The sequence below is a fragment of the Populus trichocarpa genome, chromosome 15, assembly GCF_000002775.5.
Source record: "Populus trichocarpa isolate Nisqually-1 chromosome 15, P.trichocarpa_v4.1, whole genome shotgun sequence".
Lineage (NCBI taxonomy): Eukaryota > Viridiplantae > Streptophyta > Magnoliopsida > Malpighiales > Salicaceae > Populus > Populus trichocarpa.
The window spans coordinates 9,153,410-9,170,514 of NC_037299.2; the positions used below are offsets into that span (position 1 = coordinate 9,153,410).

Below are 17,105 nucleotides of genomic sequence, written 5' to 3' on the forward strand. Positions count from 1 at the left end.
TAGGGAGCTAATTGAACTAGTTTGTTTGGCTTTTAAAACATAGGAATTAAGAACATGAACTCGAATAATGTTTCAATATTTACCAGTTTATAGTTAAGATAAAAATCACTCTTAAAAACTTTGTACTAATTTATTTGATTATATATTGAAAATAAAATTATCAATAAGTATGATATGCTGGGAATTTTCTGGGTGGTGAATTCAGTATGACACCAATAACAGTATTATTGTTTTTGAATCATATTATTTTAAAGAGGAATAGATATTAACAGCCCATGAATGCATTGAATAAAAAATTTATGAATTCTTTTGTTAAATAGATCTATCTTCTTATGATAGTATAGTTTGTTAAAAGGGATCATCCAAATTTCATGAATCTTTTTATCCAAAACAAAAGGTTACAAGTAATGTAAGAAAAAAATTACCTTATAAAAAATTTCTGTCCAGGGACTAAAAATTAACTATCAAGCTTTGTCTAGATGATAACGTGATTTATCATGTCATGGATGAAGAATCACCGGCGGTAATTTAGGTAAAACTAGAAAGTTAGTATGTGTCTAGGTTGTTGTCAAACAAATTTTATCTTAAAGAGAAATTGTTTGGTTTTAAGATGTTAAAGGGCGTAAATTTGAATCAACATGTTCAATTAAATCGTTAATGATTTGAAGTGAATTGATGTATTGAAAGAGATGACAAATGTCATATTAAGCTTTAATTTAAAAAAGAAAATTGGTTATGAAAATTCATAAGGAAAAATTCGCAACAAGGAGTAATCAAGAGCGTGAAAGAAACAAGTCCTATTACAAATTGAGAAACAACAAAACAGGACATGTTATAAGTGTGGAAAAAACAAGGTATATAAAATGAGAATGTCTAGACGGAAAAACAAAAGGGAGGGAATAAAATAACAAAGAGGATTCATCAAAGTCTATAAATGTAGTAGAAAAGAGCGATTAAGATTTAGAATGTTTTTAATATTTTTAAAATAATCTTATTTAACAGTATGGAATTTTTTATAAGTTTAAATGTATTTTGGTTACAGAAGTAAGTTTTTATAATATCTTCATATTTTTGGGTTTTTTTTTTTAATTTCATGATATCTTAAGGGGGCTTATTGAAATATATTAAAAAATATTAAAGATCCAAATTAATAATTTGATTATTTTTTATAATTAATTAATTTGATATTTTCCTATTTTAATTTAACTTCTTTGAACATAGATCTTTAAATGTATTCTGATTATATATATATATATATATATATATATATATATATATATATATATATATATATATATATTAGCATATTCTTAGCATTATTCGTGCTTCAAGTCTAAAGAATAATCCTAACCATCCATTTGTTCTTAAGGACTGATTGATCTGATGATAAAAGAAAAGAAAAAAAAGGACTTTGATGATGTGTCCTGTTTTATAAGAATAATCCTCATTTTAAAAAAAAAAAAATGTTGGCGATGAGATAAAATTACCATATATGTGTAGAATTTAGGATCCCTGTCAAGTTGATGAGTTTAAAATTTAATATTACTTAAAATTAAGATTAATGTATTGAATAATTAATTTATTTATTTATTTATTTATTTATTCAAATAATTTAATTTATTTTTTCTAGTTAAAATATCTGATAACTTAATATAAAAAACTAAATACCTAATAAGCAGTAAAAATATATGTGAGTTTGAAAACTAACTTTTACACTGCGCTGTATTTTTAATAAGCTATAGCTAGTAGTAATTAAGAGGCAGTTTCCATAACCTAATCCTAATCCTAACTCCAAACTTATTCTTGAAGTTCTACCTTGTCTATAAGACCAGGATATAATGGGGGATGAAATGGTGCGACAACAGATGACAAAAAACAAAAAGACAGCAGCTGAAACAGAAGTTATATCACCCAACTATCAGATTTGCAAAGGTTCTTGGCCCCCAACGACATTGACTACCATGATAATTACTAAACCGAACATGAGTTTGTGTCTGATACAGTGGAGAGAAAGAAGGGCAGTACCTTGATGATCACCCACCACCTACTATGAGTTTGTGCATAATACAGTGTAGAAAACAACCAGCGGCCATGACCTTACTATATAAACATAAATGGCAGAAAGACGAGCTTTCCCTCTTGTGGGCATTGCAGAGGAAGAAGGGACCAGAGAAGAAGTACAGCCGCATCACTGTTAAAGTATGGAACTCCGAACGTTGTAGCCATAGGTGGCGTTGTTGTTTAAGGTAACTACAGACTATACGTCTCTACTCTTCTTCAGCAAGATGCGCCATTATTGTGTTGTATTCTCCCCAGACGATCCTCAGACTGTGTATGCTTGTTGAATTGTGTCTATATCAAGGCCCTTCAGTCTCACCACCGATTCTACATGACCCTTCAGTGTATGGAGTTCCCTCAGCCTGCAATCAATGCAAATATATCAGGGGAAAAACGGAGGAGAATTATACTTCAAATACAATCTTGATCACCGGTCAAAACATAACTTAGTTTTTAAAAAAGCTTTGAAGATGACAATTTAAAAAAAATAAAAAAAACAATAGATTAGATTGATCTATCTCCCCTAGCAACCCTGAACTACATTGAATTTAATAAAAAAAAATTATAAATTTTTTTTTAATTATATGATAAAAATATATATTCGTAAAATTAGGCAACAAACTAAAAATAAAAACTTATTTAAGATAGTGATAACCCTATAGAAAACAAACAAAAATAAATCATGCAGTTTATTTCCAAACTAATATAATATTAAAAGATAAAATCGAGAACTAAAATTAAAAACAATTACCGGATAAAAAACAAAACAAAAATAATAAAAAATTCCAACCCTTGTCCCGGGTCATCAGACTTGAATCACCATACATGACATAATCATGAAGCCCAATCCTTAGAAAATGAAATATTGAAGTATAAAATAAAAAAAAATACAAACAAAAAATCTAAAATTAAAAAATAACAATTAAAAGAATTAAGGTTAAAATCAAAATAAAAAATAAATTAAAGAGCAACAACAAATTTTCACTTTGAGATTTAAACCGAAAAGAACAAAAATTTTAATAAAAGGAAAAAAGATAAGGACGAAAATGAAGAATAGAAAAAAAACATTACTCTATCAATTTGGATTGAAGGATGAAATTATAAACAATTATACTTTTCTAAAATGATTAATTAAAAAAATAAGAAATCATAAGACTAAGAATTAAATTGATAACTCCAATACATGGTAAAAAATTGAACATGTAGAATTTTTCAACGTATTTTCTTACATTAAAATAAATCATAAATATGAATTAAAAAACTTATACACGCATCCAATTAAATCAATCATTAACTACTGTGTAAATAAATGAAAAATAGTCATTACCGATAAAAAAAAATGTAAATGAAGAAATTGAGAGATAAATCAAGATATTTAATATCTAAACACGGGTTATTTAATTAGTTATGTTAAATAAATTGGTTTATCAAAATCAATTTATAATATAGATCAACACATATAAAATGTATTTAATAAAATTTAAAAAATACTATACAAGGATGCACATATTCAAACAATTATAAAAATAAATATTTAATCTAAATAAAATACATTAAAAAAAATTACAAATAAGACATACCAACTTCTTAACAAATTAAACACACCCAATATAATTAAAAATAATCATTATTTAAAAAAAAAGGCTAAATAAGCACACAAACAATATAGAGAAAGGCTATTAATTAAAATATTAATTTAAATGTTTTTTAAAATATACATATAAAAAAGTATTAATTTAAAAAAAAATATTAAGGTCAAGGGCTCCCGCACAGGCTGTATTTTTTTAAGTTAAAGGGGCAGACGATTTAAAAAAATAATAATACATCTAAGATCCCAATATCGATCACTGTGTTGATCTGAAAAATAAGATCCATGGTTTTTTCCATCCAAAAACTTATTTCCAACCCCTTTTTTTATCTAAAACACATAGGAAACACCTTATGAACCTTGTTAAACCAAACCATGGCCTCCAAAAATGCAAAAAACCAGTCCAAAACCAAAAATCTTTCCAAGTTCGGATCTTTTCTTTAGAAGTTTTCAAGGTAAAAAAAAAACATAATCTTAGCTCCCCCCCTCATTATATAAAATCTTTTGACAGAAAATAGACATTTTGGTTGCCTAAATCTTTCCCATCAGCAACTTTATCTCTCTATGCTAGAATCCAGCAATCCTCACTTTCCTCTACCCAAAAAAAAATTGGAAAAAAAAATTAAGTTTGATATCAAAATATATTTTTTGAAAATTATAGGGGCTGAATACCTAATTGCTTGAAAAGATGAGGGGCAAAAATGAAAATTTCAAACAAATTGCATACTTGCCACCAATTTTACCCGCTTTTGTCACTTTAATCCCCTTTCTTTCAATTCAACCCTCACCCTAAAAAAACATGTAATTGGACTCTAATTTGGACTCAATTGTGCACAATAAAAAAGTTCAAGAATCAAATTGAAATTTTTCAAAATTTTCACTGCTTTAATTCACAATAAAATATGAGGGTGAACAGTAATTTAATGAACAGTGAAAAGGCCACCCATTTTAGCTTTATACTTAATACTTGATGTTAGATGTCACATGCAAAGCTGAAAATGACGGCTAAATATCAGTGCCTACCTTGCAATTTCAGCTCTCCTTTTAGCTTCTTCAGCCATATGATTGAGTTCTGTGAAATGGGTTCGCTCTGTGAACATCTTTGTGTCTGGTGCTTGCAGCCCATGCAATGTTCTCTGAGCATGTGCCCACTGAAGCTCACGCTGTTCCTTCCCAAAATCTTTTTGCGTTGTGAAAGCAATCTACAGAACAAGAAATACATCTGAGAAACAAAACACACACACACACACACACGTAGACAGACCACACTCAAGTAAATAGTAGCCCCATTAAGCCAACGGCACCCTTACCCTTTGCTCAATAACAAGATCCCATGCTCTCCCACTCAAAGCATAGCGGATAATGAACTTGATTAAGTCAAGTGGGATGTAGAAGACGATGTTATAGAGCCAAATTACACCAGCCCAACCCCAACCGATCCCTTCAATTGCCGCAAAGCTCCAATTTGCATAGACTGCAATCAGAGTGGCAATCTGAACAAAATCAAAGGTCACGTTAATGTTCACTTCCAAATTATTTGAGATGTCACAAAAAAACAATTAAGGCAATTGGCTCACCAGCTGAGCAATGACAAAAGCCACCACAAGTAATATCCCAGGACGTTCAACATACGACCAACTTCGAGATCGGGTTACAAATATAAGTGCTTGACTGATAGTGCTCACTTGCAAGTAAATTGCTGATGCAAGCTTTCGGAAGTCATCGTGAGCTGTTTTCTCCAGAGTTGACACTCCAAATACCCTCTGGAAATTAACAGCAATGACCAATTAACTTTTGAGTATCATCAGTTCAGTAGATATGCCATACAAAAGATCCATCCTGCATACTGAAATTACAGGAAGACAAATTCCAAATCCACTGAAGATAGGCAACATGCGTACATTGTATCAGTTACCCACAGCCTTTCTAACTTAACACCGGCTACACGATTTTCATATCCCCATGAAACCTTGTCACTCATTCTTACCAAACATGCCAAACATATAAAGTACTTGAGAGTTTATGGTCCATGGTACTTCATAATAAAATGCATCTTCCATGATCAAAACAAACTTCATAATAAAATGAAAGAAGGCTTGTCATCTTACTGGGAAGAAGTTTGTTTTATATGCTGCCCAAAAGAATATGACTGTCATCATAGCCAGATAGCTACCAAGAACAACTCCAGTTGTAAATATCTCTGCCAACTTCCAGCTGTCTGGCAGAGGAGATGGCTTCACCCTATCTTTCGATATTGTCATAATGGTACCTGAAATTACGTGGTGTTAGTAATCTCCCAAGAAAACAATTGGCAGGTCATAACAATGATGCATAAATAAAGACAAGATGAAAAGTGAACCTACTGACAACAAGATACAAGGAAAATTAAACAAACTCAAATCACTTTGCATAACAGAAAACGATTTTCTTAGTGTGTCAACAATGCTAAACTAAATCTGAAACTGGACAGAGCATGGAAATTTTCTACTTTTTTTAGTTTATTTGATGTATTTTACATGTGTGAGTGCATGCGTGCATGTGAGAGAGAGAGCGGAGGGGGAGGGAGAGGATAAGAAGCAACAAACCATCATTGAGAATAGCAATGATAAGCACCATAAAGGGTGGAAAGTCAAACTTCCATATGAGAGCCAGTAGCATGAAACCAAGCTATCACCATATTAAACCAAAACAAGGGTAAGCAAACATCAAAAATTTCTTCCCAAGATCCATCTACTTTACACACTCACCCACACACAGAGATCTAACCTACCACAATACGGATTGTAATGGAAACTGCATAGATCTGCCAAGGGAAAAGGAAAATGTAAGCCAACAGTCTATTAACAAGATATGACATGGTGAGAATCCAGTGCTTACGGTGTAATTTTTCATCCTCTGAAAGATTGCTCGACTTGTCAGGACAGCACTGATAATGACACTAAGGCCAGGTTCAGTAAGGACAATATCAGAAGCACTACGAGCTGCATCAGTTGCATCAGCAACAGCAATCCCAATGTCAGCCTTCTTAAGAGCAGGAGCATCATTAACTCCATCACCAGTCATCCCACAGATATGTTTCCTAGCTTGCAAACGTTTTACTATCTCATATTTGTGCTCTGAAATGATAGGCATGTCAAGCCTGTCAATATTAGCAAGGAAAACTAAAGATCCAATGCCTATATAAAAGAAACAGCTAAAACATTTCTGTCAAGCAATGCATCAAACCCAAGTACAGAGTTCCAAAACTGAGTTAGAGAAATAAAAGAAATGCACCAGGGAAAACGCCAGCAAAGCCATCAGCCTTTTCAATCAATTCATCAATCGGTAAAGCAACAATAGACTCATCTTTGTCTTGCCCTAGCAATGCAGATGAAGGGTACATGTTGGTTCCCATTCCTAAACGACGTCCAGTTTCCTTCCCTATCGCCAGTTGGTCCCCTGATAAAAGCCACAAGGGTCAAAACTCAAAACAGAATGCCAAAGGTAATCCGACATCTTTTGGAATGAAATGGTGTTAGAAAGATTAGACAAGTGCAACACTTGGAAACATGATTAACAGAATTGCGAAGGCAGTGCAGTAAAGCTTGACAGATGAAAAGGGACCCACATAAAAAATTTCTGACACGAGTTTTAAGAAATGTACACTTTCTTGGCAAATAGTAATGAATTTCCCATTCTATAAGAATTCAGGGTTACATTTATGGAAAACCTATACATAAGCATGTCCCAAGTGAAGAATAACATTTTATTCTACATGACATCTTTAACAGCTATAGTTATTTCTCCACAAGTAAACATAACATAATTTAAGGGAAGTTTTCACAAGGCTTGCAACTAGGGAACAGAACAAACCAGTGATCATTTTGACATTTACTCCAAGATTCAAAGCCCTCCTAATTGTCTCTGCACTGTCATGTCTTGGTGGATCAAAGAGGGGCATGAGGCCAATAAATTGCCAAGGGCCTCCAGCACTCTCTTTCCTTCCTTCTGGAACTTTCTGCAATAATGAAGAAGCAGATCATGAAAGCTAGTGGTGAAAAATAAAATCAACAATGAAGCCAGAAACAAACATCTATGAGAGAAGAAAGAGAGAAATAGGATTGTCATTACCTGGTCACAAACATCTAAGAAAGAAGAAAGAGAGAAATAGAATTGTGATTACCTGGTATGCTACTGCAAGAGAACGTAAACCTCTTTCTGCAAATTTATCAATCACAGCATGTACTCTTCGCTCAATATCTGACTTATTGTGTGCAAGATTCAGAATCTAAACAAATATTTGCAGCCAAGAATTAGGATAGAAGGCAAAATATAGAACATCCAATGGCAAGTATAACGAGCATTGTGAGCAGATTACCTGTTCTGGTGCACCTTTGCTGACTCTGTGCATTATACCTCCACTGTCAATATAAGTCAAGGCTGTTCGCTTATCAGTAGGATTAAAAGGAAGGAAATGGACTTCCTGAATTCCAGCACGTGCCTTTTGGAACAAGGAAATAAAATAATTCATCATATATATATATATATAACCATGTTAAATTGATAATTACTAATTAGACAGTGACCAAAAATTAAAAAAGAATATACCATATGGACCAATTACCTCCTTTGGATCAGCCAGCATTCCGACAATAGCAGTATCTATTGCATCTTGGTTCTCTATTCTAGAGGCTTGAGCAGCCATCAACACAACAGTATCTGCATCTACTCCTTTTGCAAAAACCTGAAAGTTATACCGAGGGACATATAAGCAAGAATTGTGCTCGGTAGTAGACGTTTGAAAAACAGTTTTCACTAAACAACCTCAATAAGATTTTTGTCCACGGTAAGTTTGTTTAATGTCAATGTTCCAGTCTTGTCACTGCAAAGCACATCCATGCCAGCCATCTCTTCTATTGCTGTCATTCTCTTTGTGATGGCTCCCTGGATCATATTCAAAACATAATCATTTTACACCAAAAACTCATCATTCCAGGGTCAATTAGAACATTCCCAAGACCTTGGCTAACCTGCTGAGATAACCTATGAGAACCAATAGCCATTGTGACTGAGAGAACCGTAGGCATGGCAATTGGAATTCCTCCAATGAGAAGCACAAGAAGATTGTCAATTCCAGGACGATACTGCCTATCTTGAATGGGGTACATGACAATAAGCTCTATAATCATCCCGATTGCAATTGAACATATGCAGAAGTTCCCTATTGCAGTCAAGACCTGCACCAAAGAGTAAACAAATCAGAATCCGAATCACAAAAGTGAAGCTTAGAACTCAACAAAGAACATGTAACAATTATATCTCCTTGCCTTTTGGAAGTGACCAACTTGGTTAGTTGTATCCACAAGGTGAGCAGCCTTCCCAAAAAAGGTGTGGACACCAGTGGCAATAACTACTGCTTCAATCTCTCCTTGCTTGCAAGTAGAACCAGAGTAAACACCATCTCCAGGGCCTTTTGTCACAGGAAGGGACTCGCCAGTAAGTGCAGACTGAGAAACCAAAACGAAGGTGGTCAGTAAAACAGCCATACATAGACCAAGCCAACATGAAGTGGTAACTAAGTATTCGAAGACCAACTTGGTCAATTTTAAGAGGATCTCCTTCTAGTAAACGAGCATCAGCTGGGATAATATCTCCAAGTTTGATACTAATAATGTCACCAGGAACTAAAACAGCAGCATCTTGCTCACTCCATCTTCCATCTCGAAGAACCTTGAGAACAATATTATGAGAGATGAAACAAAATTAGGACTTCAATCTAATTACAAGTGCATCAGTCAGTCATATTTGCAATTTTGGATTTGGGTTTCGTCCAAATCTCAAGTAGTCGGATATAGAAGTAAATTCACAAATTTAAGGAAACAGATGTACAATGAAACAAAAGTTCGTTAGATTCACAAACCTTTGCTTTGGGAGCAAGACGTGCCATGAGAGCAGCAGCAGCATTACCTGCATTATTTTCTTCGATAAAACTGATGGTAGAGTTAATGAAAAGAAGTGTAATAATACCCACAAAGTCTTGCCAATCTGGAGGCTTTCCCTAAACACAAAAAAAAAAAAAAAGTATATGACCAACTTCTTAACACAAGTCCCAAGACAAACGAATCCATAAGTGGAATTTTCATAAAAACCAGAACATCCTCCTACTTACTCCTCCATTTGCAAGAGCAATAGCCATGATAGCAGCAGCCTCCATAACCCATGACAGAGGATTCCACATAAAACCCAAGAATTTCAAGAATTTTCTCTCCTGAAACACACCCAGAAGATAACTTCGAGTTAAAACCTGAATTAAAAAACAGTAAGAAAAATGTTCACGACGATAAAAGGCACTACCTTTTTCTCTTCAAGCTTGTTGTGACCAAAAATAGATAGCCTCTCCTCAGCAGCCTGACTTGTGAGACCTTCTCTGCTACATCTCAGATTCTCAAACACTTCCTCAATGGGTATGTTCTCCTGCGATAAAAAAAAAAAGTTGAAAATGTTTTACTCAAAACAAACAAAGAACACTAAGACAGATAGCAACCAAACCAAACAATGGCTTCAAAGTATGCTCTGATCTATTACCAAATCCACAGTTTCCTTCAAGACAGCCTCCAAAACTTCAGCTTTTTCCCCCATCTTCTCCTTAACTAAAATTTCTCTCTCTACAGACCAAACCAATTAAAGATCAAACTTCACTACGCGACCACCATGAAAAGATGCGAAAACTTGAGATATTCAGTCAAGCCAAGCAATACCAAGTTAAAAAGACTGGATTTTGAGCATGAACTAAGAGTTTAGGGGCCAAATGAGGACATCCCACCAACACCAAATCTGCGAAGAAAGCCAACAACACGAGGAACCAAACCGCTATAGAGTAGTGGCAAAGAGTGTGGAAGTAACAGTCCACAATCATTTTCTATCTTCCCTTTTGGGTCATTTCCATAAAGGTATACAACTTATGTTTTTGTTTTTGAAAAGGCCCCCACACTTGCTTCGATTATTGTGCTGGATGCAATTTAAAGTTGTACTTCAGGTCGTGTTGAAGATTTTGAAGTCTTTGGAGGACTGAATTTGATTAAAGTATTTTTTTTCTTTTCTCTATCTGCAGAAATAAATGTGGTCTCGATTTCTACAAAAAGACAAGTGTCTCTTAAAAGTAGCCGCTCACCAGACAAACATCATTCCAATGTTCGTTTAACTACTAAACTAAAAATACTATTTAATACCATGTAGTTTACTTTCAAACTAAGATAGTATATTCAAATTCAAAAAAATCTACTACTAATACATTTGTTTTGATTTTTAAAAAAAATTATAAAAATAAGTTTTTTATCATTTGAATATATTTTTTACATCCAAGAAATACATTAAGTTATTATTCTTTAAAAATCATAAAGAAAGTAGTAATAATAATAACATAGTAAAAGTGGTGGTGTTATAAATAATAAGTTGATGCAGTGATTAGGTAGTGAGTGTGGTGGTTCTATTATTGATAATAATTATAAAGCAATTACAGTGGTACAAGACTGTGAATCGTAATGAAATGATCGTGGTTAAGATTATTTAGAGATGATATTAATGAAATAATGTTGTGAGTTCTTGATTTCAAAGAAATATTTAGAGATGATTGTAAAAGAAAAGGAGAAAGATTGTGTTCGTTAAATTTGTTTATCGGAAAAGTAAAAAAATCATCATTTAACTTTGAATTGATTTGATTTAAGATTTGGTGAATGGGTATCCTTGTTTATCTGTTTTAAAAATATTTTAAAAAAAAATTAAAATATTTTTATTTTTTTTTTATTTTAAATTAATAACCTTTTAATATTTTTAAATTAAAAATTAAAAAATATTATTTTAATACACGATAAGAAAAAGCTAGTGATTCTGTTTTCCCTTAATTTCAGCCTGCTTTTCGCTACCCTTCTTTTCTTTTCTTTTAAAACTACAAATCAGTCCCTCAACTATATGCTTAAGCCGTACAGTCCCCAACCTTCAAAACCTGTGCTGATTTCTTCTTAAAGGTGTCTTGGTCGACACCCCGCATTCATTTTATTTAATCACTTGTAGCCATGGGCTGAGTTTCTTTATGTGCTGAGACAATAATTTTATTTCATAAACAGTTGAATGCTTGCTTTATTTCTTATCAATTAATTAATAAATAAATAAAATATCAAGCCTTGGGTGAAACAAAAAAATCGAGTAATATTATACCAATAATTGTTAATTTTTATGCACATACATGTCTGGAAATTACTCTTTTATATAAGATTGATCATTTAAAATTCACACTTTAATATTTACATGTTAATATTAGCAATTATTCCTTCATTTAAAGATTTTCTAAACAGATTTATTTCAAATATTATTGGTTATCCTTCTCAATAGAACGGTCATCAAAGCGTGTGTGTAACGTAAATTATGCTTAATATTATTGGTATATTTCTGACAGAAGTATATATTTTCATTTGTATTTATTAATTTTTTGATTGTGACTTTCAATTTTTTAACCAAACTCTATAAATATACTTTGTAATGCAACATAAAAATAATTTTTTTTTAGCACATTCGTACGAGCATGCATAACAAATTAAATCTCAACATATAAAACATACTAAGAGTATGGTTGCGGTTGTTTTTTAAAGTGTTTTTCACTCGAAAATACATTAAAATAATATTTTTTTATTTTTAAAAATTATTTTTGACATCAGCACATCAAAATGATATGAAAACACTAAAAAAAATATTAATTTGAAACAAAGAAAAAATAAAAAATTTAAATTTTTTTAAAAGCACTTTTAAAATACAAAAACAAATAAGGATTAACATAACTTAAAAAAAAAACAACAAAAAAAAATAAAGTTTTATAACCAAAATGAAAAATGCAAAAAGTTTTAGGCACCTTGAAGGAAAAAAGAGGTTGCTAACAGGGGAGAAAACAAGTACATTTACAATGAATCACCTAACTCTCGATAAAATTCAACATATAATTTATTATTAGAAAATTTATGTATTTAAAATAAAAATATAATATATTATTTTATATTTAAAAATTAAAAATTAAAAATATTTTATAGGAACCCGAGCCTTGGTCCAGCTCACCTCCCCTTGGTTCCGCCCCTGATTGCCAATACGACTCCTCCACCCTCCCCTTCCCTCTTCCTACGTTAAGATGCACGCACTCCTCTTTTCCATTTATAAGAAAAGCAGAATTTAAGAAAAGCAAAGGAAGACTGCAAGTTGCAAGTAAACCTAAAGACAAATCTGTGAAATCAGTGTCACAGAGAAAGTGACAATCTTGGAGATCAGAAGGGTAATCCTTGTACCAATCCAACGGCTGAAATACGCAACTAAAGCCGACGACGATGGTGCTAACATGCACGAAGCTGATGGCAAGTCCCATCAAGAAAGACAGACGAAGCCGATCCTGCTGCTGCTTTTTTTCTTTTGATAATGGAAGATGAGGTGTTACGGCCTTGGTACGGACTGTACTTTTTATTAAAGGGACTACTAGTTCTAGTTTTGGCCTTTGCAAGCGTCTTAGAGCTAGCTTTTTGGTAATTCTAGCATGCAGCCAGACAAACACCTTTGGCCATGTCCACCGGACCACCACCACATGGCTGTGGGGTCGTTTCAGGCCATCTGCTTTACCATTTCACATGCCCTCGCAACCACGCAGGGACCCAGCAGCACTAACATCTTTCCTGCTGTTTTGAATTCTATCTTCATTTCAGTGGATTGTCCACGTAAACCAATGGATCATCCACCAAGATAGTACTTTCCTTTCCGGATAATTACACCCATGGTCCCACTACTAAGGAAGTTTTGATCAATTGGGTCCTCCTTTTTAACTACAATTTGGACTTTCAATCCCCGAGATTTGGCGTATACTAAGTTTACATTTAAAATGGATGCATGGAAAATAAAAAAATTTTTTTTGTTATAATTTCCATAAATTTGCAACAATTTTCTCATATTTGTATCCATTAAATTAAATAAATTTCTAAAACTATCACCCATAAATTAGAGTTAATTACCCCCACTGACCTTCATTTTAATTGTTGTTATAATTTTCCATAATTTTGCAACAATTCTTTACCCTACAACTAATAACGTCCTCCTGTTATTACCTAATTTTTTTACCCTATTTTTCAAAAATAATTGAAAAAATAGTTGTAGGGTAAAAACTTTCTTAGTATTTTATAAAATTAAAAATTAAAAATAATATCATCCAGTTTTTAGATGAGAGAAGTCCTGGAAAAGGGAAGTTAAAATTGTATATTCTCACCCAAAATAAAAAGAAAGCACACACAAAATCCCAAACCACGAGACAGAGTGAACAATTCCTTTTCAAAAGCCAGCTATATATATAACATACTTGGCCAACATCGATCGTGATATATGTATGGGAACCCTGCTGGATGGCAAGAAATTAACGGCAAACTGGCCAGACATGGCCCCATCAATATTAAATAAGCTGCTGCTCATAATTAATGCCAGCTATGGGAGCCCATGTGATGCTGATCTTGATTTTGTGTTGACCCAATGAGTAGTAGATGATTCACAACTCTGGTGATATTGAATCATCCCTTTGGATTTCTCTGTTGCAGTTGATGATATTAGGCCTAATAAGTTGCCAAGGCCTACTTCTTCCTTGCCTGTATCAGCTGCGAAGAATTCATGTATTGCGAAAAAGGTGTTTGTGGAAATGTTGAAGTGAATAATGGGTTGCAAAGGGAGGAGTCTTTATTTGTTTTCAAAGATTAAAGGCAGGAGCTTTTAATGAAACTAACGTTAATGTTGTTGTTCATGAGATTACTAGGATTGTTCATGCAGAAAATTGCACAGCATCAATGGAGAGAGGCTAGATAATGTGGGGTTTCAGGTAGAACCAAAGTTTGATGAGAAAGTATTGAAGAGGTGCTATAAAGGACCACATTTAGCTTATAGATTCTTCAATTGGGTGAAGATGAAAGATGGGTTTTGTCATACAACTTAAGTTTGCACAAGATGTTATTGAATTGCTTGGCAAAGTAAGGAGATGATAGTGCAGTTCAATTGGTGGTTGATGACATGATTAGGGTTTCTCAGATTCTAAAGAATGATGTTTGTTGTAAGGATTTTTTAGCTATTAAATTAAAAATAATAATAGTATGGTAAGTAATTATATATTTTTTGTTGAATTTTTTTTTTTTGAAGAGAATGTTAATATATGATCACAATTTAAACTAAATATATGATGTTAAAGCAAATATATGATATGATGTTAAGGATAATATATATATATATATATATATATAAAGGGCACTAATTAAAACTAAAAAAAAAATCATAATTAAGAATAGAAAACAAAAGAGGCTAGGCGGTGTTGGACTTGGTAGGTCGGACCCATACAACCAATTAAAAAAAAGCCACGCGTGTGGGTTTGCTACGGCAGACTCGTGCTTCTAGTCTTTAATTTTTTTTTAAAAAAAAAGTAGACAACATGTCATCTGTTTTTTTAAAAAAAAAACAAAAGTAAATGATGCACCGTCTCCCTGCCTAGTTTTCGATCACCATACAGTCGATCACCATACAGGTGGTTAAAAAATCAGGTGGTGTTTTTTTTTTTACGTTAAAGTATAATGTTCAACACAGATAAAGACAATAAAAAACAATAAAGATGAAGAACCGACTCAACAAAAAAGATAAAGACATAAAAAACAATAAAGATAGAGAATACGCCATGAATAAATCTTTAAAAGGAATATAGAAGTTGATAAAACAAGACTTATTGTCAAGGGTTTCAATCAACAACTAGGTATGGATTCTTTTAGATACATACTAGCTTTTATGAATAATAACTTTTCATACATATTTTAATAGTTATTGCAATTAACTTTCTAAAATAGCTTTTCTAAAGGATGACCTCAACAAAGACGTCTACATGAAATAACAGGAGAGGTTTGTTATTAAAAAAAAAAAGTATGTAAACTATTATATAGTTTGAAATAAGCTTTTAAACAATGATATAAAAACTTTGATGAGATCACGTTATCAAATGAGTTTATAATCAATGAGATTGATAAATATATTTATTTAAAAAACATAAATAAATATTATATCATTGTATATCTCTACATGTATGGTGTTTTAATCTTGGAAATAATGATTACATGATAAGTTTATCAATAAAATGTTAATTAATTAATTTTATATAAAGAATCTTAGTAAATGTCGTACTAGTAATAAAAAAATTTTAAAATATTTAATGGTTTGGTACGTTCCAATCTCAAATTCTGAAAAGAAAAACAATATTTACTTTCTAAGAAAACATTTTAAAATGATATGTGAACTAATAAATAGGTATTAGTTCAGATATCTTTTTATTAATATTATTATTTCGTAAATTAAAAGACAAGAATTTGCATGGGGCAACATCCCCCCAGAAAAGAAAAGAAAAGAAAAGAAAAAAAGAGTCCCCAAAAGCAAATCGTTCTGTGAATGGACAGTGTATTGCCTTTTTATCATATGCCCAAGTGGATTCTGATATGGATCTTACTTTTACGTCGTTTCACTTTTCCCTCACACAACTACTTTTGTTCTTTACTTTACTTTTCTCTAATCTTTTCTTTTTATTTTTAGGATTTTCTTCTTCAAGAGAATTCAAGAGTGCATATGATTGCAGCTTCATTACTAGTGTGCAGAGGCAAGAACAAGACAGAAATTACCAGGAGAGACGAATAAGAATCTAGGCAGCTAGAGACATGATACAGATGCCTGCTGCCTGTTGTTCTAACCCCTTCCTTGCTTTTTCATCGAATAAAACAAGAGCGAATAATTGAAAAAAGTTTTCACTAATGGAATAGCATACCAGTAGCTGGCAGAGCAGGCCATTTCATATATATATATATATATATATATATACAAAGTGGCCGTCACGTATCATTTTCTACGTGTTGTCCAGGACATACCATCCATCTAAAGAAATTGCATTTATTAGCTGTGTTTTTTTCTGGTTTAGGATTGATTTCACTTCAGTTTAGTTTTGATTCGGTTATTTTATATTAAAAACAAAAATTTATATTGTTTTTTAGGGTTTTTATAGACTTTTCTAAAGGATTCGGTTCGGTTCGGTTTATTTTTCCGATTTAGTTTGGTTTTTCAGTTTTAGGCTTACGAAACCGAAACCAAATATTTTTTTAATTATTCTAATCGGTTTTTCTTCATGGTTTCGGTTTTATCGATTATTTTTTTTGGTTTTCTCAGTTTAATCAGTTTTTTAGTTTTTTTACTCACCCCTAATATTTATGATTTTGCTCGGTAGTATGATAGTGTTTAAATTATTTTTTACTCGGAAATATATTAAAATAATTTTTTATTTTAAAAAATTTATTCTTAACACCAACATATTAAAATAATTTAAAAATATTAAAAAATATATTTATATATAAAAAAATTCAAGTTTTTAAAAACAACGTTTAAAAAACAAACTAAGATG

The 17,105-nt window shown here is 32.2% G+C and overlaps 1 protein-coding gene across 1 annotated transcript; it reads right to left on the reverse strand.

Annotated features, from left to right (window-relative positions):
* Positions 1 to 1,891: 1,891 nt before the first annotated feature.
* LOC7474844 (ATPase 11, plasma membrane-type) lies at positions 1,892 to 10,549 on the reverse strand. The gene is made up of 22 exons (XM_024586651.2): positions 10,384 to 10,549; positions 10,211 to 10,290; positions 9,980 to 10,099; positions 9,795 to 9,893; positions 9,546 to 9,683; positions 9,221 to 9,355; positions 8,953 to 9,132; positions 8,656 to 8,862; positions 8,450 to 8,569; positions 8,250 to 8,369; positions 8,004 to 8,126; positions 7,809 to 7,913; positions 7,499 to 7,643; positions 6,920 to 7,084; positions 6,524 to 6,762; positions 6,417 to 6,449; positions 6,232 to 6,313; positions 5,755 to 5,915; positions 5,224 to 5,409; positions 4,957 to 5,139; positions 4,670 to 4,848; positions 1,892 to 2,420 (listed from the first exon to the last, which is right to left on the reverse strand). The coding sequence occupies exons 2-22, from the start codon at positions 10,262 to 10,264 to the stop codon at positions 2,324 to 2,326; spliced, it is 2,871 nt and encodes a 956-aa protein (XP_024442419.1). The 5' UTR covers positions 10,265 to 10,290; positions 10,384 to 10,549; the 3' UTR covers positions 1,892 to 2,323.
* Between the last annotated feature and the right edge of the window lie 6,556 nt (positions 10,550 to 17,105).

Excerpts from the sequence above, each read along its gene's own strand:
- LOC7474844 (XM_024586651.2), bottom strand. The coding sequence starts at position 10,264 with ATGGGGGAAAAAGCTGAAGTTTTGGAGGCTGTCTTGAAGGAAACTGTG. Across the intron at positions 6,763-6,919 it reads CTTTGCTGGCGTTTTCCCTG|AGCACAAATATGAGATAGTA; the intron begins GTGCATTTCTTT and ends CTATCATTTCAG. Across the intron at positions 5,410-5,754 it reads ATAAAACAAACTTCTTCCCA|AGGGTATTTGGAGTGTCAAC; the intron begins GTAAGATGACAA and ends GTTAATTTCCAG.